At 48.4% G+C, this 25,067-nt stretch overlaps 1 protein-coding gene across 1 annotated transcript in view; it reads left to right on the plus strand.

The window, feature by feature from the left end:
• The first annotated feature begins 1,064 nt into the window (after positions 1 to 1,064).
• The window catches only part of LOC145850522 (uncharacterized), a 29,228-nt gene continuing 5,225 nt past the window's right edge, over positions 1,065 to 25,067 (plus strand). Inside the window, exons 1-8 of the mRNA XM_082975565.1 lie at positions 1,065 to 3,495; positions 16,434 to 16,640; positions 17,043 to 17,265; positions 17,596 to 17,757; positions 20,754 to 20,972; positions 21,414 to 21,560; positions 21,811 to 22,051; positions 24,785 to 24,949. Of these exons, the coding sequence (XP_082831691.1) occupies positions 2,822 to 3,495; positions 16,434 to 16,640; positions 17,043 to 17,265; positions 17,596 to 17,757; positions 20,754 to 20,972; positions 21,414 to 21,560; positions 21,811 to 22,051; positions 24,785 to 24,949 (2,038 nt within the window). The 5' untranslated portion in view covers positions 1,065 to 2,821. The remainder of the gene's footprint in view (positions 3,496 to 16,433; positions 16,641 to 17,042; positions 17,266 to 17,595; positions 17,758 to 20,753; positions 20,973 to 21,413; positions 21,561 to 21,810; positions 22,052 to 24,784; positions 24,950 to 25,067) is intronic.

Here is a 25,067-nt window from a genome sequence, read left to right on the forward strand (position 1 = left end):
AGATAACTATCAGACATCACTACACTCTCTCTCTCTTCACCCCTCTCTCGCTCTCTTTCTCTCTCGCTCTCTCTTTCTCTCTGTCTCTCTCTCGCTCTCTCTTTCTCTCGCTCTCTGTCTCTCTCTCTCTCTCTCTGTCTCTCTCTCTCTCTCTCTCTCTCTCTCTCTGTGACGCATTTATGTTCGGTGTGCATGGTCCCCATCCATCAAATCATTTTTTTATATTGTTTGAGAAACAAATAATGAACTGCAATTAAGCCATTTCAGTTGCCAGTTATTGCGGCCGTTGTCAGTCATATGCGGTGTGGAAATAGATAAGGCGTATCTCTGTCGCTGTGGCTGGTGGAGATATTCGGTTTGACCGATGCCATTAGATGCTGAGTTTTCTGAGGTGCTTCAGCTGTGTCCTATATTGTACGGACTGAGATGACCCAGATCCGCGTGCACAGCGACTGCCCATAAACCAATTAACTGTCTCTATTCTGTTTCTTATCTTCTCTCCCATGTCCCTTTTCTTCCTCTCGCTCCTTAAAGGAAAATCCACTCAGAAATGGTCGTTAAGCATCATACGATGCATTTTGCATCATTTTTTATTTCTTTTTTTATTTCACCTTTATTTAACCAGGTAGGCAAGTTGAGAACAAGTTGTAATTTACAACTGCGACCTGGCCAAGATAAAGCAAAGCAGTTCGACACACAACAACACAGAGTTACACATGGAGTAAAACAAACATACAGTCAATAATACAGTAGAAAAATAAGTCTATATACAATGTGAGCAAATGAGGTGCGATAACGGAGGTAATGGCAAAAAAGGCCATAGTGGCAAAGTAAATACAATATAGCAAGTAAAACACTGGATTGGTAGATTTGTAGTGGAAGAAAGTGCAAAGTAGAAATAGAAAGAATGGGGTGCAAAGAGGATGTGGCAAGTGACAATTTGATTTTCGAAAGTCCTATATCTTGAAAATGTGATTTCTGACATGCAAAACACTTTGGGAATTTATCAACAGTGAACTAATGAAAAAAAATATATATATTGTAATGAAACAGGCAGGGAGCAGGTCTCGACCCCTCGACCTTCTAGCCCGAAGTCCAGCGCGCTATCGACTGTGCCGCAAAAGCATGCTCGTGCGGCAGAGTAGATATCAGCGCTTATAAACCCAGGCTCGTTACAATATGTTGGGTTGGATTTGTCCTTCAACGCACCTCTCTCTCTCTTTCTCTTTATTTCCCTCCCTCGCGCAATTCCCCGGTTGTATTGGGGTGGATGACGCGGCACCCATACCTGTGCTGTGGGCTTCTTGCGCCGGCTGGGCGTGCAGCCTGGGGAAGGAAGGGTGATGGGGATGCTGCTGCCATGGTAACAAGCCGATTAGATTCAGACCTTTGTGTATATTTATTTATTTAATATTTCAGTTGCGTGCGTGCGTGCCTGAGAGGTGACGGGCGTTTTGGAAGTTAAAATGCAATCGGAATCAGAATATTAAGACTGGTGTCGCGTTCCTTTTGAGTTATGATTGGCCATAGAATTGCCTAATATTTGGCTATACCTTCTCAAGCTCAACAAGTTATTCCGGTTGGAACAGGACTTCATGGATCTAATTCATTCAAGCGCACTTAATTTCCTTGCATGGTTTTATTCATCAAGATTCGTTAAAAACATGTACATGAAACGAAGGTTTTATTAATCGTAAATGAATAGGATGGGCTACAAAGATGTCGCTGTAACGGTCCAAGGATGTCATTGGGAGTGACTGGAGAAGTGGAAGAGGAGGGGAAACGCGTCTGAAATAGCAGAACATTTATCCGGGCGGGTTTGGAGACGTCACATATTCTGCACTTGCCCAGTTTGTCTGTTCTGTTTGTGTGTTTCCGAACTGAATTCCGAAAATAACCCTAATGGTGACGCTAACAGCTTGTCTTGTTTTACGTGCCCGGACAAAGGGAATATTATCGGGTGTTAGGCGAATGTGGACTAAATTGGGGGTACGACCACTTGCATATGTACTCTTGCTTATTTTCGTGTCTTTGTGTGTGTATCTCTGTCTGTGTTTGAAAGCGTGTTTCAGTATAAATCAGTGCGCGGGTGAGTCAGACTGTGTGCGGGTGAGTCTGTCTGTGTGTGTCTCGTGACCGTTTGTGTCCGTTAAAACAAACCGATCCGTGCTGATGAGGCTCACTTGTACTTGTCATTCATAGGTAGCCAACCATCCAAAACTACCACCTCCCATCCACTGTCAAGATGAACTCTTACAGAATACTACCATGTGTCGATGAGAGCAAGAGGGAGACATATCCTTGACAACCAGAGAGGGGGGGTCAAAGAGCGACCTGCGTCATTATCCCTGAGAGAGACCAGGAATTAGGTGCCAATATGCCTGGTGTCGAAATGCTGAGGGCAGCAGTAGAAAGGAGAAGGTGGGCCTCAGGCCAGGAGAAGAAGGGAGGATGGAGAGATCTCGATGAAGAAAAGCAAGCTGGGGAAAGGAGGAGATAAGAGAAAGCACTGCCATCATATTTTTGGAGAGACAAATCCATTGTCGTTTTTAAGTGGCAAACTCCCAGAGGTGGGGTTAGGATGCACAGATCAGTGGAGAGGAGACAGATCACTACAAGCCATTGGAGATGATAAAAATTTGAGGTCAACTATTTAATCACCACCTTTCTCTTTCCCCAGACAGTCTTAGGTAGTAGCATTTTATTAGGCTCCTAGTTGAACATTGACAGGACATCTTGTCCCGTTTTGACAATCTGTTTCCAGAGTGAGAGTGACCGGTTATATTGATCTCCCTTTGCCACCCTTCTCCCTGGTTAGGGGATGGATGGGGTGGCGGTAGGTGTTGGGCCCCCTGGCGGGGGTGAGGGTCGGCCGGGTCGTAGTGGAGGAGACTCTAAGAGGCGCAGTAAGGGCAGCCTGCCCTCCCCAGGGTACCGCCTCTCCCAGGCATCTCTGGAGGGGGACAGGCCAGGTGTCGAGGGGTCCGGTTCCGGAGGGGGGCGACGGCGCCTCTCCATCTTGAGTGCCACCAGAGACGGCCTCCCCTTCCGTTCAGCTGGCACCCCGACCACCCCTGTCCCCCTGCCCCCTCCTCCAGCCCCCTTCTCCTCCGCCCAGCAGCGTTCTGTTGGCTTTTCCTCGTCACGCGCCGCCCTTGCCTCCACTTCCTCCTCCACCGGCACCGGAGTGGTCGTCGTAGCGTTGGGCCCGGAAACCACGACAACCACGGCTTGTAACACCGTGGCGGGCACGCCGGAGATGGGGAGTCTGTCTGGGACAGGGGGCATGGGGGGATTTGGGATGGGTCTGGACGGGGAAGACTACAGCTACTCCAACCAGTCCACCTTCATCCAGAGACAGTTTGGAGCCATGCTGCAGCCGGGGGTCAACAAGTTCAGCCTGCGCATGTTTGGGTCCCACAAGGCCGTGGCCATGGAGCAGGAGAGACTCAAATCAGCAGGAGAGTGGATCATACACCCCTACAGCGACTTCAGGTACGCACCATACACCCCTACAGCGACTTCAGGTACGCATCATACACCCCTACAGCGACTTCAGGTACGCACCATACACCCCTACAGCGACTTCAGGTATGCACCATACACCCCTACAGCGACTTCAGGTACGCACCATACACCCCTACAGCGACTTCAGGTACGCACCATACACCCCTACAGCGACTTCAGGTATGCACCATACACCCCTACAGCGACTTCAGGTACGCACCATACACCCCTACAGCGACTTCAGGTACGCACCATACACCCCTACAGCGACTTCAGGTACGCACCATACACCCCTACAGCGACTTCAGGTACGCACCATACACCCCTACAGCGACTTCAGGTACGCACCATACACCCCTACAGCGACTTCAGGTACGCACCATACACCCCTACAGCGACTTCAGGTACGCACCATACACCCCTACAGCGACTTCAGGTACGCATCATACACCCCTACAGCGACTTCAGGTACGCACCATACACCCCTACAGCGACTTCAGGTACGCACCATACACCCCTACAGCGACTTCAGGTACGCACCATACACCCCTACAGCCCTAGGGAATGGAAAATATCATGCACTCTGACAGCCACTTCAGGTCCATACAGACCATACAGCCTTGCCAGGGGGGAGGGAGGGGGTGGGGTGGAGAGGCACAGTGAGGGAGGGGAGAAGGAGTCTGGGTGTCTTTGGATGGGAGAGAGACGAGGTGAAAGACACAGTGGGGCCATGACCCAGAGGGAGAATATGTCCATCCTTCAGGTAAGAAAGAGAGGAAAGGAAGGAAGAGAGAAGAAGAAAAGAGAGGAGTGATCAGGAGATGGAGAATAGAGGGGAGGATGGATGGATGGATAAAGGGATGGTCAGAGCGAGGGAGAGATGTGTTGAGGATATATAAGACAGTGGAGGAAACAGGTCAGACAGAGTGTGGGTGAAACACCCTTACAGCAACATCACTTCAGTAACCACAACACTATGAATAGTGGAAGAGAGGAGAGGGAGGGATGGAAAGAGAGAGGGGGAGAGAAAGAGGTGTGAAAGACAGGGCAGCATAGAGGGAGAGCATGTCACACCTAGCAAATCTCATGTAGGCTACTCCATTCCATCCATATCAATGAATAAAGGCAGTGTCTTCATTTGACCTCTATAGCCTCATCTCCTTGAGTCCTTTCCCTCATAACCACTGAAGAGATTTGACGAGGTTACCATAGTTTATCAAGTCTTTCAGACCAGTGAAGGAGAGGATGAGAAGGGGAAGCTAATGGGATGTACCCTGAGAGGAAAGACAGAGGGAGAGAAGAGACAGGACGTGCAGGCTGGCTGGTGGTGAGCTGATGATAAAGTTGGGGAATATCCTTCATGAACATCCTTGTTACTAAGTTAGTAGAAGCTCCTTAGAATAGGGAGAGAAAGAGAGGATTTGTGAATAGAGGGAGAATTGAAGGAAGGGAATCAGAGGAAGGGGGACAGAGGGAGGGAGGGGAAAAGACAGAGAGGGGAGAGAAGGAGGAGAGAGGGAGGGTAGAGAGGGAGGGGGAAAGACAGAGAGGGGAGAGAAGGAGGGGAGAGGGAGGGGAGCGTAAGGGGGAGAGAGAGGGAGGGGAGAGGAAGGGAGAGAGAGAGGGAGGGTGAGGGAAGGGAGAGAGAGGGAGGGGAGCGTAAGGGGGAGAGAGAGGGAGGGGAGAGGAAGGGAGGGTGAGGGAAGGGAGAGAGAGGGAGGGAGATACTTTCTTAGAACGTGATGTGTCCTGTCTAGTTTCTTTTTACTGTAGTTCCGTAGCCCTTTCCTGCAGTCAAATGACCTAGTGGCTTCACAGGTGGAATGTTATTCATATTTTTCATACTTTTATAAGTAATACACATTATTTCAAAAAAGCCGCTGATAATCTGATGTTTCTATGTCAAACAGTTTTGTTTTATTTCAGTCTTCTGTGATGTATATAAAGTGGAATATTGGGATGCGAACTCAAAGTGGAATACATTTGAACTCTATTCCTGACATAGTACAGGGGTCTTCTTTGTTTTAAGCCCATAACCATGTGTATGAGGTGTGTATTTTAGTTTCACAGTAGATGTGTTTAAGACTACCTAGAAACACTCTGTGTGACCCTGATTTATCCCAGTGCAGTAGGTTCATTGAACCAATCTGATAGAGGATATAATGAGACATGATATGTTACACACACTCACACACACACACGTGCACAACACACACAACACACCACACGCACACACTGTGTGTTCTCTGTGTGAAATATCTGTGATGTAAGTTGTGACTGTGCTTGCCCATAAAAATCAATCACACATAAGCCCTGTTTATACCTGCCACTAACATGCCTCCTTTGTCCTGATCTTGACCTGGTATTTCAATTGTGTCTAAAAATGTGTCTAAAATGTGGGCATAATAAGAATGTGGACAAGTTCAGGACAAAGTACGCATGTTAGCACTCATCTAACCTGTACCCCTGCACACTGACTCGGTACCCCCTGTATATAGCCTCGTTATTGTTATGTTATTGTGTTAGTTTTTATTTTTTACTTTAGTTTATTTAGTAAGTATTTTCTTAACTCTATTTCTTGAACTGCATTGTTGGTTAAGAGCTTGTAAGTAAGCATTTCACGGTAAGGTCTACACCTGTTGTATTCGGCGCATGTGACCAATTTGATTTGATTTGATTTGATATAGACAGGGTTTTAGATGGAGGCCTGCTGGCTTGGCCCTCTGTGTGTGGTCAATGTGAGTGAACCCAACACAACACCCCCTGCTGGCTAATTACTGACAGTGTTTTAGAATCACAAATATTTATAGAGAAAACCATCACATTGACAGTCCTCAGAAGGAGGTGAGGTGATCCTTAATATGAAATGTCTTTAACTTCAGGCGTTGAAATCACTTCAGGGAATTAGATGGGGAAACATGTTGAAAACTCAGGGCTCCCGAGTGGTGCAGCAGTCTAGGGCACTGCATCTCAGTGCTAGAAGAGCCACCACAGACCCTGGTTTGATTCCAGGCTGTATTACAACTGGCTGAGATTGGGAGTCCCATAGGGCCGTGCACAATTGGCCCAGCGTCGTCCGGGTTAGGGTTTAGCCGGGGTAGGCTGTCATTGTAAATAAGAATTTGTTCATAACTGACTTGCCTAGTTAAATAAAGGTCAAATAAAATCACTTCAGGGAATTAGATTTTCTGGTGGTTGCTAGCCTTGGGTGTGTTTGAAACGTTTAAAACACTTTGCAGACTGATGGATAATCAACCACCTGTCGAGTGGTCTCTCTGTGGCGAGAGAGACAGAGTAGCAATCTCCAGACAGGCCTCAGAAACAATGGATTACTTGATTCGCCAGTCTCCTGGCCCACTTTGGTTCCGCCAGCCTCAATCGAACGCACACACACACACACACACACACACACAAACACACACGAACACACACACATATAAACACACACACATTCTCTTTTTTTTCTTTCTCATACTCTACGACTCAATGGAGATCAGTCTCAGCTATCCCTCTTCTGATTCCAGTCAGGTGATGGAGGGAGGGAGATGGAGGGATGAGGGAAGTACAGAAGAGAGGTTTAGAGAATTGGATATCCTCCCTTTTGTCACGTCCTGACCAATAAAAGGGGATATTTGTTATAGTAGTTTGATCAGGGCGTGGCAGGGGGTGTTTGTTTTGTGTGTTTTGGGGTTTTGATGTATGTTCTATATTTTATATTTCTATGTTCCCTATCCTTGTTTTGTATTTCTGTGTTTTGGCCTGGTATGGCTCTCAATCAGGGACAGCTGTACTTCGTTGTCGCTGATTGGGAGCCATACTTAGGTAGCCGTTTTTCCACCTGTCTTTTGTGGGAAGTTGATTTTGCATAGCTGTGAGCAGCCTGCAATACTGTTCGTTTGTTTTGTTTATTGTTTTGCTGGTTCACGTTAATTAAAATATGACGAACCCACGCTGCGCCTTGGTCTACTACTTCAGACGGACGTAACACCTTTGCACTTATTACTATTCACACATTCCATCACAATATGTAAATGACTGCATTATTCATTCTGTTATCACAATTGAATATGCATAATATTCTGAATTATGCATGTAGTGTATTCATTATGCATAATTCAGGCATCTAATCTTTCAATTAGGTACCTGTAGATTGGATCTATGAATAGAGAAGGGAGGGCGACAGACTGATGAGGAGGGAACAATAGAGGGAACGAAAGACAGAGAGCTTAGTGACAAAGCCCTAATGTGTGTTTTGTCCTGACGATGACCTTGGTCTCCGGAGGTGTGTGTGTGTGTGTGCACGTGTGTGAGTATAAAGTCTCTGAGTCTGGTGATAAGCTCTCACACCCTTCACCTCATTAAGATAATACGAGTGTCACGTCCTGACCAGTAAGAGGTTGTTTGTTATTTTAGTTTGGTCAGGGCGTGGCAGGGGGTGTTTGTTTAGAGTGTTTCGGGGTTTGTTGGGCTATGTTCTTGTTAGTTTAGTTCTAGTATGTCTATTTCCATGTGGTGTTTATTGGGTTGACCTTCAATTGGAAGCAGCTGCTCCTCGTTGCTTCTAATTGAAGGTCCTATTTAAGAGGGGTGGTTTTTCTATGGGATTTGTGGGTAGTTGTCTCTTGTTTGGCTGTGTGCCTGACAGGACTGTTTTCGTCGTTCTTTTTGTTCAGTGTTCATTTTATTTAATAAAGAAGAAAATGAGTATTCACATCCCCGCTGTATTTTGGTCCAATCCTTACGACGCCTGTGACAACGAGTAGCCAAGACATAATGAGGAACAGAAAGAGAGGGGGAGAGTTGGAGAAAAATGTATTAAGAGAGACGTTAGAGGGATAGAGACAAAGTTCCTTTGTCTGGAACATATATTAGACATGCATATATTTCAGGCCAATAAAGCTTTAATAAAGCTAAAATACAGTGAGGCAGGGGGGAGGGAGAAAGTGGGGAAAGAGAGGGGGAAGGCAAAAGAGGGTAACAAGAGAGAGGGGGAAGGAGAAAGAGAGAGGGGGAAGGAGAAAGAGGGAAAGAGAGAGGGGAATGAGAAAGAGAGGGAAAAGTAGATATGTCCCAGATGCTTTAGTTTTGTTTAAGAGAGAGAAGTTGGTATTTACTGCATCAGCTAAGATTAGGAAGATGAGATAAGGCTAATTTGCATGTCAGAAATGTTCTGCTATTTCTTTAATAACCTGCAGATACTTCAAGGTGTGGCTGAGCATGTCTCTGCATATGTGTCTACCCATACACTGGAACCTTAGTTGTCATTTACATGTTGTCAAGTTCTAACAGGAAAACAATGAACTGAGACACAGGAAGGAAGTAACTTGTATTAAGAGAGATGACTGCTTGGTTGGAGTCCAGTAGAGCAGCAATTCCATTGCAACTCCAGTCTGCTCATGAATAGAACACTGATGAGGATGTCAATGAGAATCTCACAATTCAGAATTGGAATTTCTATGAAATAAATTGACTGGAACTCTGTTCAGAAAAACAGATCTGGAAACATATTCATCCAGATTGGTTTATGCGGGTGTAACAGGATGAATACAGATTGAACTACTTTCTCTCACTATGCATCTGGTTCCCTTTTAGCTAACCACACCCAGCCATAGGGCATATGCACTTAGAAAACAAGGTGCTATCTAGGACCTAAAAGGGTTCTTCAGCTGTTCCCATTGGCAAACCCTTTGAAGAACCCATTAGGGGTCCATGTAGAAGCCTTTCCACAGAGGGTTCTACATGGATCCCAAATTAGTTCTACCTGGAAACAAAAAGGGTTCTCCTATGGGGACAGCCGATTAACCTTTTGGTAACTTTATTTCTAGTGTAGAACAGCCAGACTGCCTGGTCTGCAAGTACCCAGCACGTATTGTACCACACAGCAACAATTCAGACACCCATTTCTGAGCATCAAGCATTTTAATCTTTCCCCTGAAAAAAATCCCTCCCATTCTTCCCTTCTGCAGACTTAACCTTTAAATGTTGTCATTTGTTTGTGGGCACAAAAATGTGCTGGTATCAGCTGTCACAACCCAGCTTGGACAAAGGAACCTAATGTGTAGAGACTTAATGAGGTTTGGTGATGTGATGTTCTCTGGAAGGTGTCTGTTCTTTAGTCTCTTCACACACACATATAAACTCAACAAAAAAAGAAACGTCCTCTCACTGTCAACTGCGTTTATTTTCAGCAAACTTAACGTGTAAATATTTGTATGAACATAACAAGATTCAACAACTGAGACATAAACTGAACAAGTTCCACAGACATGTGACTAACAGAAAATCAGATCAAAATCTAATCAAATCAATCAAAATCAAAAGTAACAGTCAGTATCTGGTGTGGCCACTAGCTGCATTAAGTACTGCAGTGCATCTCCTCCTCATGGACTGCACTAGATTTGCCAGTTCTTGCTGTGAGATGTTACCCCACTCTTCCACCAAGGCACCTGCAAGTTCCTGGACATTTCTGGGGGGAATAGCCCTCACCCTCTGATCCAACAGGTCCCAGACGTGCTCAATGGGATTGAGATCCGGGCTCTTCGCTGGCCACGGCAGAACACTGACATTCCTGTCTTGCAGGAAATCACGCACAGAACAAGAAGTATGGCTGGTGGCATTGTCATGCTGGAGGGTCATGTCAGGATGACCCTGCAGGAAGGGTACCACATGAGGGAGGAGGATGTCTTCCCTGTAACGCACAGCGTTGAGATTGCCTGCAATGACAACAAGCTCAGTCCGATGACGCTGTGACACACCGCCCCAGACCGTGATGGACCCTCCACCTCCAAATAGATCCCGCTCCAGAGTACAGGCCTCGGTGTAACGCTCATTCCTTCGACGATAAACGCAAATCCCACCATCACCCCTGGTGAGACAAAACTGCGACTCGTCAGTGAAGAGCACTTTTTGCCAGTCCTGTCTGGTCCAGTGACAGTGGGTTTGTGCCCATAGGTGACGTTGTTGCCGGTGATGTCTGGTGAGGACCTACCTTACAACAGGCCTACAAGCCCTCAGTCCAGCCTTTCTCAGCCTACTGCGGACAGTCTGAGCACTGATGGAGGGATTGTGCGTTCCTGGTGTAACTCGGGCAGTTGTTGTTGCCATCCTGTACCTGTGCCTCGCAGGTGTGATGTTCGGATGTACCGATCCCGTGCAGGTGTTGTTACACGTGGTCTGCCACTGCGAGGACATCCTGTCTCCCTTTAGCGCTGTCTTAGGCATCTCACAGTACGGACATTGCAATTTATTGTCCTGGCCACATCTGCAGTCCTCATGCCTCCTTGCAGCATGCCTAAGGCACGTTCACGCAGCTGAGCAGGGACCCTGGGCAGCTTTCTTTTGATGTTTTTCAGAGTCAGTAGAAAGGCCTCTTTAGTGTCCTAAGTTTTTATAACTGTGACCTTAATTGCCTACCATCTGTAAGCTGTTAGTATCTTAACGACCATTACACAGGTGTATGTTCATTAATTGTTTATGGTTCATTGAACAAGCATGAGAAACAGTGTTTAAACCCTTTACAATGAAGATGTGTGAAGTTATTTGGATTTTTACGAATTATCTTTGAAAGAGAGGGTCCTGAAAAAGGGACGCTTCTTTTTTTGCTGAGTTTATATATTGTGGCGGTTTCAGCGCCAAGATCTTTGTAAGGCAGGGTTTACACACACCACCAGTCCAAGGGAAGGGTTAAACCACTTTATTATCAGGTTTCGGCAGCGTTCCTCATATATACAACTCAAAACAAACAGAGTAAATACTTCATCACCAGTGGAAGATCCTCCAAATTTGGTCTTTGGGGGTTCCATCCTTGTTGAAATTATCAGTTCCTTTCTTCCAGTAAACCTCCGTCTCCACCGTACGCTCTGCCGCTCCAATAACCTCCTACTCGTTCACCTGCCGGAGTCAAAGAAAGGACAAAGAAAGAAAACCCAGGGCGCTGTTAAGTAGAGGCCCTGATTGGTTTCACCTGTCCTCAGTTTGGCTCTAATTACAACTGGAGACAGGTGTGGCTGTTCCACTGCAGTCTAGAAGTTTCCCCTGAGATGTCTATGCTCCTGCCTCTGGGGAATATTTCACATTGCTGTCCGTGGTCCTACCCCTGGGGAATACTTCACATTGCTGTCCGTGGTCCTGCCTCTGGGGAATACTTCACATTGCTGTCCGTGGTCCTACCCCTGGGGAATACTTCACATTGCTGTCCGTGGTCCTGCCTCTGGGGAATACTTCACATTGCTGTCCGTGGTCCTACCCCTGGGGAATACTTCACATTGCTGTCCGTGGTCCTGCCTCTGGGGAATACTTCACATTGCTGTCCGTGGTCCTACCCCTGGGGAATACTTCACATTGCTGTCCGTGGTCCTGCCTCTGGGGAATACTTCACATTGCTGTCCGTGGTCCTACCCCTGGGGAATACTTCACATTGCTGTCCGTGGTCCTACCCCTGGGGAATACTTCACATTGCTGTCCGTGGTCCTACCCCTGGGGAATACTTCACATTGCTGTCCGTGGTCCTGCCTCTGGGGAATACTTCACATTGCTGTCCGTGGTCCTACCCCTGGGGAATACTTCACATTGCTGTCCGTGGTCCTGCCTCTGGGGAATACTTCACATTGCTGTCCGTGGTCCTACCCCTGGGGAATACTTCACATTGCTGTCCGTGGTCCTGCCTCTGGGGAATACTTCACATTGCTGTCCGTGGTCCTGGCAGCCAGAAAACACAGAAACCTTGCAGGCACATACCGTCCATTCACCACACAGCCCCTGAAACAGCTACAATATATATATATATATATACACTGCTCAAAAAAATAAAGGGAACACTTAAACAACACATCCGAGATCTGAATGAAATAAATAATCTTATTAAATACTTTTTTCTTTACATAGTTGAATGTGCTGACAACAAAATCACACAAAAATAATCAATGGAAATCCAATTTATCAACCCATGGAGGTCTGGATTTGGAGTCACACTCAAAATTAAAGTGGAAAACCACACTACAGGCTGATCCAACTTTGATGTAAGGTCCTTAAAACAAGTCAAAATGAGGCTCAGTAGTGTGTGTGGCCTCCACGTGCCTGTATGACCTCCCTACAACGCCTGGGCATGCTCCTGATGAGGTGGCGGATGGTCTCCTGAGGGATCTCCTCCCAGACCTGGACTAAAGCATCCGCCAAATCCTGGACAGTCTGTGGTGCAACGTGGCGTTGGTGGATGGAGCGAGACATGATGTCCCAGATGTGCTCAATTGGATTCAGGTCTGGGGAACGGGTGGGCCAGTCCATAGCATCAATGCCTTCCTCTTGCAGGAACTGCTGACACACTCCAGCCACATGAGGTCTAGCATTGTCTTGCATTAGGAGGAACCCAGGGCCAACCGCACCAGCATATGGTCTCACAAGGGGTCTGAGGATCTCATCTCGGTACCTAATGGCAGTCAGGCTACCTCTGGCGAGCACATGGAGGGCTGTGCGGCCCCCCAAAGAAATGCCACTCCACACCATGACTGACCCACCGCCAAACCGGTCATGCTGGAGGATGTTGCAGGCAGCAGAACGTTCTCCACGGCATCTCCAGACTCTGTCACGTCTGTCACGTGCTCAGTGTGAACCTGCTTTCATCTGTGAAGAGCACAGGGCGCCAGTGGCGAATTTGCCAATCTTGGTGTTCTCTGGCAAATGCCCAATGTCCTGCACGGTGTTGGGCTGTAAGCACAACCCCCACCTGTGGACGTTGGGCCCTCATACCACCCTCATGGAGTCTGTTTCTGACCGTTTGAGCAGACACATGCACATTTGTGGCCTGCTGGAGGTCATTTGCAGGGCTCTGGCAGTGCTCCTCCTGCTCCTCCTTGCACAAAGGCGGAGGTAGCGGTCCTGCTGCTGGGTTGTTGCCCTCCTACGGCCTCCTCCACGTCTCCTGATGTACTGGCCTGTCTCCTGGTAGCGCCTCCATGCTCTGGAGACTACGCTGACAGTAACAGCAAACCTTCTTGCCACAGCTCGCATTGATGTGCCATCCTGGATGAGCTGCACTACCTGAGCCACTTGTGTGGGTTGTAGACTCCGTCTCATGCTACCGCTAGAGTGAAAGCACCGCCAGCATTCAAAAGTGACCAAAACATCAGCCAGGAAGCTTAGGAACTGAGAAGTGGTCTGTGGTCACCACCTGCAGAACCACTCCTTTATTGGGGGTGTCTTGCTAATTGCCTATAATTTCCACCTGTTGTCTATTCCATTTGCACAACAGCAGGTGAAATGTATTGTCAATCAGTGTTGCTTCCTAAGTGGACAGTTTGATTTCACAGAAGTGTGATTTGACTTGGAGTTACATTGTGTTGTTTAAGTGTTCCCTTTATTTTTTGGAGCAGTGCATAATGTGTGTGTCTCTCCTTCGGTCTGTCTGTCTGTCTGCTTTGTACATAATCTCAGAGCCTCACAGAGACAGATAATATGTTATTATCTGTACTACTTGAATCTACTGAGGTTTAGCCAAACCTGAGGTTTAGCCAAACCAAATGTATCTCTGTTAAAGACTACTGCCAGACTAGCCGGAGCAGTGTGTAGGGGGTGAGATAGTGGTGTCTTCTGCCAGACTAGCCAGAGCAGTGTGTAGGGGGTGAGATAGTGGTGTCTTCTGCCAGACTAGCTGGAGCAGTGTGTAGGGGGGTGAGATAGTGGTGTCTTCTGCCAGACTAGCTGGTGCAGTGTGTAGGGGGTGAGATAGTGGTGTCTTCTGCCAGACGAGCCAGAGCAGTGTGTAGGGGGTGAGATAGTGGTGTCTTCTGCCAGACTAGCTGGAGCAGTGTGTAGGGGGTGAGATAGTGGTGTCTTCTGCCAGACTAGCTGGAGCAGTGTGTAGGGGGTGAGATAGTGGTGTCTTCTGCCAGACTAGCTGGAGCAGTGTGTAGGGGGTGAGATAGTGGTGTCTTCTGCCAGACTAGCTGGAGCAGTGTGTAGGGGGGTGAGATAGTGGTGTCTTCTGCCAGACTAGCTGGAGCAGTGTGTAGGGGGTGAGATAGTGGTGTCTTCTGCCAGACGAGCCAGAGCAGTGTGTAGGGGGGTGAGATAGTGGTGTCTTCTGCCAGACTAGCTGGAGCAGTGTGTAGGGGGGTGAGATAGTGGTGTCTTCTGCCAGACTAGCTGGTGCAGTGTGTAGGGGGTGAGATAGTGGTGTCTTCTGCCAGACGAGCTGGAGCAGTGTGTAGGGGGTGAGATAGTGGTGTCTTCTGCCAGACTAGCTGGTGCAGTGTGTAGGGGGTGAGATAGTGGTGTCTTCTGCCAGACGAGCTGGAGCAGTGTGTAGGGGGTGAGATAGTGGTGTCTTCTGCCAGACTAGCTGGAGCAGTGTGTAGGGGGGTGAGATAGTGGTGTCTTCTGCCAGACTAGCCGGAGCAGTGTGTAGGGGGTGAGATAGTGGTGTCTTCTGCCAGACTAGCTGGAGCAGTGTGTAGGGGGTGAGATAGTGGTGTCTGCTGCCAGACGAGCCAGAGCAGTGTGTAGGGGGGTGAGATAGTGGTGTCTTCTGCCAGACGAGCCAGAGCAGTGTGTAGGGGGGTGAGATAGTGGTGTCTTCTGCCAGACTAGCTGGAGCAGTGTGTAGGGGGTGAGATAGTGGTGTCTTCTGCCAGACTAGCTGGAGCAGTGTGTAGGGGGGTGAGATAGTGGTGTCTTCTGCCAGACTAGCTGGTGCAGTGTGTAGGGGGTGAGATAGTGGTGTCTTCTGCCAGACGAGCTGGAGCAGTGTGTAGGGGGTGAGATAGTGGTGTCTTCTGCCAGACTAGCTGGAGCAGTGTGTAGGGGGTGAGATAGTGGTGTCTTCTGCCAGACTAGCCAGAGCAGTGTGTAGGGGTGAGATAGTGGTGTCTTCTGCCAGACTAGCCAGAGCAGTGTGTAGGGGGTGAAATAGTAGTGTCCTCTAGTGTGTGTGTTTGCCACAGTGTGATATGGAAGTGACGTTATTCATTTGTTCCCTTCTAACTCATACCTCTATATTCCAAGGTCAGGATGACATAATTATCGCCCACAGCAGTTGTCCAGAGTGTTTCTCTATTAATCCTTTTATTCAATATCACGGTTCTAAACCCACCGCTTGCTCTGGAACTAGACTGTCTGAGAGACGGGGTGTGTGTGTGAGAGTCGTCATAGTTAATCTGGATCATTCCATTAATGATCCCAGAACTGGAGTCCCACAGAAAAGAGAAAGAGAGTGTGAGACTTGGTGAAAAACATAATACAGGGGATGAGTTCAATTGGGATATGTCATTGGTATTGATGATAGGGAACCTCTCTCTCTCCCCCTCTCCCCTCCTCTCCTCTCCCAGGTTCTACTGGGATCTGATCATGTTGTGTCTGATGATAGGGAACCTCTCTCTCTCTCTCCCCCTCTCCCCTCCCCTCCCCTCCTCTCCCAGGTTCTACTGGGATCTGATCATGTTGTGTCTGATGATAGGGAACCTCTCTCTCTCCCCCTCTCCCCTCCCCTCCCCTCCTCTCCCAGGTTCTACTGGGATCTGATCATGTTGTGTCTGATGATAGGGAACCTCTCTCTCTCCCCCTCTCCCCTCCCCTCCCCTCCTCTCCCAGGTTCTACTGGGATCTGATCATGTTGTGTCTGATGATAGGGAACCTCTCTCTCTCCCCCTCTCCCCTCCCCTCCCCTCCTCTCCCAGGTTCTACTGGGATCTGATCATGTTGTGTCTGATGATAGGGAACCTCTCTCTCTCCCCCTCTCCCCTCCCCTCCCCTCCTCTCCCAGGTTCTACTGGGATCTGATCATGTTGTGTCTGATGATAGGGAACCTCTCTCTCTCCCCCTCTCCCCTCCCCTCCCCTCCTCTCCCAGGTTATACTGGGATCTGATCATGTTGTGTCTGATGATAGGGAATCTCTCTCTCTCCCCCTCTCCCCTCCCCTCCTCTCCTCTCCCAGGTTCTACTGGGACCTGATCATGTTATGTTTGATGATGGGGAACCTGATCATTCTGCCAGTAGGAATCACCTTCTTTAAGGATGAGAACACTCCTCCCTGGATCATCTTCAACGTGGTCTCTGATACTCTCTTCCTGGTTGACCTGGTCCTCAACTTCAGGACCGGTATCGTCAAGGAGGACAGCACTGAGATACTGCTAGACCCCAAGTTAGTGTGTGTGTGTGTGTGTGTGTGTGTGTGTGTGTGTGTGTGTGTGTGTGTGTGTGTGTGTGTGTGTGTGTGTGTGTGTGTGTGTGTGTGTGTGTGTGTGTGTGTGTGTGTGTGTGTGAAGGTGACACAGAGCTGGAGACAATGCTTCCCTATGTGGTGTTCTTCCAGAATTTGAATGAATGGAGTTGTTTGTTATTTCTTCTAAAGTATCATAACTACTGGGGCCATAGGAATCAATGTTGTTCTATGCTATGCTAAGCTAACTGTGAGACCATATAAATATAAACTGTTGTTCTATGCAGTGCTAAGCTAACTGTGAGACCATAGAAATAATACCAGAATGCTAAGCTAACTGTGAGACCATAGAAATGACTTTTATATTATGCTATCCTACCACAGGGCTATCCGTCAGCGCTACCTAAAGAGCTGGTTTGCGGTGGACTTTGTGTCGTCCATCCCTGTGGACTACATCTTCCTGATGGTGGACTTGGAGGCCCGGCTGGACTCAGAGGTTTACAGGACGGCCAGGGCCCTCCGCATCGTACGCTTCACCAAGATCCTCAGCCTGCTACGCCTGCTGCGCCTGTCACGACTCATACGATACATCCACCAGTGGGAGGAGGTGAGAGGCCGGGAAGACAGGGAGAGGAGGTAGAGAAAGAGGGGGGGAAGGGAAAGAGAGACTTACTACCACTGTCACAACTCACTGGTTAAATCCTCCAGAGAGGGAGTAGAGGGCAGTCAGTGGAAAATGCCAGAGAGGATGGAGAGAGGGAGGTGAGAGGAGAGAGGGAGGTGAGAGGAGAGAGGGAGGAGAAAGGGAGGTGAGAGGGGGAATGAGAGACCGCTAGGGGGGCAGCTGATCTATCTCTTCATTGGAGAAGAGGCAACTATCATAACAGGTGCCCAAGACGTCAATAAACTACAGTGATGTCAAACCCTCCCCCTCCAGATCTTCCATATGACCTATGACCTGGCCAGTGCCATGGTGAGGATAGTCAACCTGATAGGCATGATGCTGCTGCTGTGCCACTGGGACGGATGTCTACAGTTCCTGGTTCCCATGCTGCAGGACTTCCCCCTGGACTGCTGGGTCTCCAAGAATAACATGGTGGTGAGTTACACTGTCTGTCTGTCTGTCTGTCTGTCTGTCTGTCTGTCTGTCTGTCTGTCTGTCTGTCTGTCTGTCTGTCTGTCTGTCTGTCTGTCTGTCTGTCTGTCTGTCTGTCTGTCTGTCTGTCTGTCTGTCTGTCTGTCTGTCTGTCTGTCTGTCTGTCTGTCTGTCTGTCTGTCTGTCTGTCTGTCTGTCTGTCTATCTATCTGTCTCTCTGACTGCTGGGTGTCCAAGAACAACAAGGTGGTGAGATTGTTACATGGGTACTGAGACATGGAGAGAAATGTTGACCCGCTCACAAATGGAGGGCTTGTGTGCACAGTGTGTGACATTATTGATATTGTGTTTGTGTGTGAACTGATTACGGGGTAGTGGACCGATTGTGTGTGTAGACAGAGAGAGAGAGAGAGTGTGTGTAGACAGAGAGAGAGAGTGTGTGTGTAGACGAGAGAGAGAGAGAGAGAGAGAGAGAGAGTGTGTGTAGACAGAGAGAGAGAGTGTGTGTAGACAGAGAGAGAGAGTGTGTGTAGACAGAGAGAGAGAGAGTGTGTGTAGACAGAGAGAGTGTGTAGACAGAGAGAGAGAGAGTGTAGACAGAGAGAGAGAGAGTGTGTGTGTAGACAGAGAGAGTGTGTAGACAGAGAGAGAGAGAGTGTGTGTGTAGACAGAGAGAGTGTGTAGACAGAGAGAGAGAGATAGTGTGTGTAGACAGAGAGAGTGTGTAGACAGAGAGAGAGAGAGTGTGTGTAGACAGAGAGAGAGAGTGTGTGTGTAGACAGAGAGAGAGAGTGTGTGTGTAGACAGAGAGAGAGAGAGAGTGTAGACAGAGAGAGAGAGTGTGTGTGTAGACAGAGAGAGAGTGTGTGTGTAGACGAGAGAGAGTGTGTGTGTAGACAGAGAGAGAGTGTGTAGACAGAGAGAGAGTGTGTGTGTAGACAGAGAGAGAGTGTGTGTAGACAGAGACAGAGAGAGTGTGTGTGTAGACAGAGAGAGAGAGTGTGTGTGTAGACAGAGAGAGAGAGTGTGTGTGTAGACAGAGAGAGAGAGAGAGAGAGAGAGTGTGTGTGTGTAGACAGAGAGAGAGAGTGTGTGTGTAGACAGAGAGAGTGTGTGTGTAGACAGAGAGAGAGAGAGTGTGTGTAGACAGAGAGAGAGAGAGTGTGTGTGTAGACAGAGAGAGAGAGAGTGTGTGTGTAGACGAGAGAGAGAGAGTGTGTGTAGACAGAGAGAGAGAGTGTGTGTGTAGACAGAGAGAGAGTGTGTGTAGACAGAGAGAGAGAGTGTGTGTGTAGACAGAGAGAGAGAGAGTGTAGACAGAGAGAGAGAGAGTGTGTGTGTGTATCCCCATGTTGGATGCTGTTTGCTCTCTGTGTTAGTTTATTGGTGATGCTGTTTGCTCTCTGTGTTAGTTTATTGGTGATGCTGTTTGCTCTCTGTGTTAGTTTATTGGTGATGCTGTTTGCTCTCTGTGTTAGTTTATTGGTGATGCTGTTTGCTCTCTGTGTTAGTTTATTGGTGATGCTGTTTGCTCTCTGTGTTAGTTTATTGGTGATGCTGTTTGCTCTCTGTGTTAGTTTATTGGTGATGCTGTTTGCTCTCTGTGTTAGTTTATTGGTGATGATGTTTGCTCTCTGTGTTAGTTTATTGGTGATGCTGTTTGCTCTCTGTGTTAGTTTATTGGTGATGATGTTTGCTCTCTGTGTTAGTTTATTGGTGATGCTGTTTGCTCTCTGTGTTAGTTTATTGGTGATGCTGTTTGCTCTCTGTGTTAGTTTATTGGTGATGCTGTTTGCTCTCTGTGTTAGTTTATTGGTGATGCTGTTTGCTCTCTGTGTTAGTTTATTGGTGATGCTGTTTGCTCTCTGTGTTAGTTTATTGGTGATGCTGTTTGCTCTCTGTGTTAGTTTATTGGTGATGATGTTTGCTCTCTGTGTTAGTTTATTGGTGATGCTGTTTGCTCTCTGTGTTAGTTTATTGGTGATGCTGTTTGCGCTCTGTGTTAGTTTATTGGTGATGCTGTTTGCTCTCTGTGTTAGTTTATTGGTGATGCTGTTTGCTCTCTGTGCTAGTTTATTGGTGATGCTGTTTGCTCTCTGTGTTAGTTTATTGGTGATGCTGTTTGCTCTCTGTGTTAGTTTATTGATGATGCTGTTTGCTCTCTGTGTTAGTTTATTGGTGATGCTGTTTGCTCTCTGTGTTAGTTTATTGGTGATGATGTTTGCTCTCTGTGTTAGTTTATTGATGATGCTGTTTGCTCTCTGTGTTAGTTTATTGGTGATGCTGTTTGCTCTCTGTGTTAGTTTATTGGTTCATGTAGCAGCATGTCTGGTTGGAATAAAAGGGACTATCAACACATTAAAACATCTCTCAACTTAAACATCCTACAGATGGAGTAGATGGAGATATGAACACACACACACACACACACACACACACACACACACACACACACACACACACACACACACACACACACACACACACACACACACACACACACACACACGGCTGTGTGTTTCGCTGACTCCCGTCTCGGCAGAGTTTCCTCAGTGGTTGCCGGGGTGACTGTTGCTAGGCCAGCTGATGCTGAGTGTTTTCCACAGAGAAAGCCATGCGCCACCCGCAGGACCATTTAACAGAACAGGATATAATTGGCCTCACACACACACACACACACAAGCAATCACAAACACAGTCACACACACACTCAGCCTGAAATAAATATGCGTCATTGCATGATTGGCTAACACACACTGGCTTTATAACATATTTTAGAGCCATTTTATTATTATTATTATTATTTGTGGAAAAGCAATGAGCAACTCTACCCAGCACTTTACAGCCACTGTTTAGCCTAGGCTGTAGTTATTACCTTAACTAGTGTTGTACCACTCATCCCTCCCTCCCTCCCTCCCTCTCTTCCACCTTCTTCTCCCTCTCAGACTCCCTGTGTAGAATGACATGTGGGCTCTCTCTCCATCTCTCTCTCCGTCCAGAATGATACGTGGGGGATCCAGTACTCCTATGCTCTGTTCAAGGCGATGAGCCACATGCTGTGTATTGGCTACGGTGCCCAGGCTCCAGAGGGCATGACGGACGTGTGGCTCACCATGCTCAGTATGATCATTGGTGCCACCTGCTATGCCATGTTCATCGGCCATGCCACCGCTCTCATACAGTCCCTGGACTCCTCACGACGACAGTACCAGGAGAAAGTAAGAGATTAGGACCCTCTCTATCCCTCCCTCCATCTCTCTCTCCATTCCTCACAATCTTCCTGCTCATCCAGTCAAGTGTGTATTATACTGTAGTGAAGCAGTATAGTGTGTATTATACTGTAGGAAAGCAGTATAGTGTGTATTATACTGTAGTGAAGCAGTATAGTGTGTATTATACTGTAGTAAAGCAGTATAGTGTGTGTGTGCTTTTATTAACGCTGTATTAACATTGCATTAATGTTGTATTAATGTTGTATTAACAATGTATTAACGTTGTATTAACACTGTATTAATGTTGTATTAACGTTGTAGTAACATTTTATTAACGTTGTATTAACATTGTATTGACTTTATATTGACTTTGTATTGACTTTGTATTGACGTTGTATTGACGTTGTATTCCCGTTGTATTGACATTGTATTGATGTTGTGTTCCAGTATAAGCAGGTGGAGCAGTACATGTCGTTCCATAAGCTCCCTGCAGATGTCCGTCAGAGGATTCATGAGTACTACGAACATCGCTTCCAGGGCAAGATGTTTGACGAGGAGAACATACTGGGCGAACTCAGCGAACCACTAAAGGAGGTAACACACGCACACACACACACACACACACGCACAAGCCACGGATGCAGGCACACACGCACACACACTGTTACAAGTTACGAAAGCTAGCTATAGCGTAACTAAAAAAACACCTGCTCAAACCAGTTGATTCAAACTGCCTCAAATACATTTTACATGAAAGAAAATTAAAACGTACTGATACAATTCAGTTCTTGTGCATTCTAACTAGCTTCTCCCCTCCCTCCCCCTCTCTTTCTCCCCCTCTCAGGCGATAGTTAGCTTTAACTGCCGTAGCCTGGTGGCTCACATGCCGCTGTTTGCTAACGCGGACCCTAACTTTGTGACGGCAGTGCTGACCAAGCTTCGCTTCGAGGTGTTCCAGCCCAATGACTTGATCATCCGGGAGGGCACGGTGGGACGCAAGATGTACTTCATTCAACACGGACGAGTCGGCATACTCACCCGCGGAAACAAGGAGACCAAACTCAGTGACGGGTCCTACTTTGGGGGTGAGGAGAGGAGGGAGAAGGGGGAGGGACGAGTTAGGGTAAGGACAGTGTGAGGAAAAAGGGAAGTGGAAGGGGAAAGGTGTGGTTGTGAGTTAGATTAATCAGTTCTTCAATTTCACAATTTCTTCAACAAAATCTTATTTATTCCACTCTCTCACCCCTCTTCCTTTCTCCCTCTTTATCCACACCTGCCCTTCCTCCTCTCTCTGTCCCTCTCCCCCCTCTTCCTTTCTCCCTCTTTATCCACACCTGCCCTTCCTCCTCTCTCTGTCCATCTCACCCCTCTTCCTTTCTCCCTCTTTATCCACACCTGCCCTTCCTCCTCTCTCTGTCCATCTCCCCCCTCTTCCTTTCTCCCTCTTTATCCACACCTGCCCTTCCTCCTCTCTCTGTCCCTCTCCCCCCTCTTCCTTTCTCCCTCTTTATCCACACCTGCCCTTCCTTCTCTCTCTGTCCATCTCACCCCTCTTCCTTTCTCCCTCTTTATCCACACCTGCCCTTCCTCCTCTCTCTGTCCATCTCCCCCCTCTTCCTTTCTCCCTCTTTATCCACACCTGCCCTTCCTCCTCTCTCTGTCCATCTCCCCCCTCTTCCTTTCTCCCTCTTTATCCACACCTGCCCTTCCTCCTCTCTCTGTCCATCTCCCCCCTCTTCCTTTCTCCCTCTTTATCCACACCTGCCCTTCCTCCTCTCTCTGTCCATCTCCCCCCTCTTCCTTTCTCCCTCTTTATCCACACCTGCCCTTCCTCCTCTCTCTGTCCATCTCCCCCCTCTTCCTTTCTCCCTCTTTATCCACACCTGCCCTTCCTCCTCTCTCTGTCCATCTCCCCCCTCTTCCTTTCTCCCTCTTTATCCACACCTGCCCTTCCTCCTCTCTCTGTCCATCTCCCCCCTCTTCCTTTCTCCCTCTTTATCCACACCTGCCCTTCCTCCTCTCTCTGTCCATCTCCCCCCTCTTCCTTTCTCCCTCTTTATCCACACCTGCCCTTCCTCCTCTCTCTGTCCATCTCCCCCCTCTTCCTTTCTCCCTCTTTATCCACACCTGCCCTTCCTCCTCTCTCTGTCCATCTCCCCCTCTTCCTTTCTCCCTCTTTATCCACACCTGCCCTTCCTCCTCTCTCTGTCCATCTCCCCCCTCTTCCTTTCTCCCTCTTTATCCACACCTGCCCTTCCTCCTCTCTCTGTCCATCTCACCCCTCTTCCTTTCTCCCTCTTTATCCACACCTGCCCTTCCTCCTCTCTCTGTCCATCTCCCCCCTCTTCCTTTCTCCCTCTTTATCCACACCTGCCCTTCCTCCTCTCTCTGTCCATCTCCCCCCTCTTCCTTTCTCCCTCTTTATCCACACCTGCCCTTCCTCCTCTCTCTGTCCATCTCCCCCCTCTTCCTTTCTCCCTCTTTATCCACACCTGCCCTTCCTCCTCTCTCTGTCCATCTCACCCCTCTTCCTTTCTCCCTCTTTATCCACACCTGCCCTTCCTCCTCTCTCTGTCCATCTCCCCCCTCTTCCTTTCTCCCTCTTTATCCACACCTGCCCTTCCTCCTCTCTCTGTCCATCTCACCCCTCTTCCTTTCTCCCTCTTTATCCACACCTGCCCTTCGTCCTCTCTCTGTCCATCTCACCCCTCTTCCTTTCTCCCTCTTTATCCACACCTGCCCTTCCTCCTCTCTCTGTCCATCTCACCCCTCTTCCTTTCTCCCTCTTTATCCACACCTGCCCTTCCTCCTCTCTCTGTCCATCTCCCCCCTCTTCCTTTCTCCCTCTTTATCCACACCTGCCCTTCCTCCTCTCTCTGTCCCTCTCCCCCCTCTTCCTTTCTCCCTCTTTATCCACACCTGCCCTTCCTCCTCTCTCTGTCCCTCTCCCCCCTCTTCCTTTCTCCCTCTTTATCCACACCTGCCCTTCCTCCTCTCTCTGTCCATCTCCCCCCTCTTCCTTTCTCCCTCTTTATCCACACCTGCCCTTCCTCCTCTCTCTGTCCATCTCCCCCCTCTTCCTTTCTCCCTCTTTATCCACACCTGCCCTTCCTCCTCTCTCTGTCCATCTCCCCCCTCTTCCTTTCTCCCTCTTTATCCACACCTGCCCTTCCTCCTCTCTCTGTCCCTCTCCCCCCTCTTCCTTTCTCCCTCTTTATCCACACCTGCCCTTCCTCCTCTCTCTGTCCATCTCACCCCTCTTCCTTTCTCCCTCTTTATCCACACCTGCCCTTCCTCCTCTCTCTGTCCATCTCCCCCCTCTTCCTTTCTCCCTCTTTATCCACACCTGCCCTTCCTCCTCTCTCTGTCCATCTCCCCCCTCTTCCTTTCTCCCTCTTTATCCACACCTGCCCTTCCTCCTCTCTCTGTCCATCTCCCCCCTCTTCCTTTCTCCCTCTTTATCCACACCTGCCCTTCCTCCTCTCTCTGTCCATCTCCCCCCTCTTCCTTTCTCCCTCTTTATCCACACCTGCCCTTCCTCCTCTCTCTGTCCCTCTCCCCCCTCTTCCTTTCTCCCTCTTTATCCACACCTGCCCTTCCTCCTCTCTCTGTCCATCTCACCCCTCTTCCTTTCTCCCTCTTTATCCACACCTGCCCTTCCTCCTCTCTCTGTCCCTCTCCCCCCTCTTCCTTTCTCCCTCTTTATCCACACCTGCCCTTCCTCCTCTCTCTGTCCATCTCCCCCCTCTTCCTTTCTCCCTCTTTATCCACACCTGCCCTTCCTCCTCTCTCTGTCCATCTCTCTCTCTCTCTCTCAGAGATCTGTCTGTTGACTCGGGGCCGGAGGACAGCGAGCGTCAGAGCGGATACGTACTGTCGTCTCTACTCCCTCAGCGTGGACAGCTTCAACGAGGTCCTGGAGGAACACCCCATGATGAGGCGGGCCTTCGAGACGGTGGCCGTCGACCGGTTGGACCGCATCGGTACTAAGCCTCTCCCGATTGGCTCAAGCACCTGCCAATCGGTCCATTACTTGCAATGACTTTCAGTTTTCAATTCAGTTTCATTTCCATAGCGCTTTGTGCAGAGACCTTGCCAGTG

This window comes from Salmo salar, chromosome 05, assembly GCF_965601325.2.
Source record: "Salmo salar chromosome 05, fSalSal1, whole genome shotgun sequence".
NCBI lineage: Eukaryota > Metazoa > Chordata > Actinopteri > Salmoniformes > Salmonidae > Salmo > Salmo salar.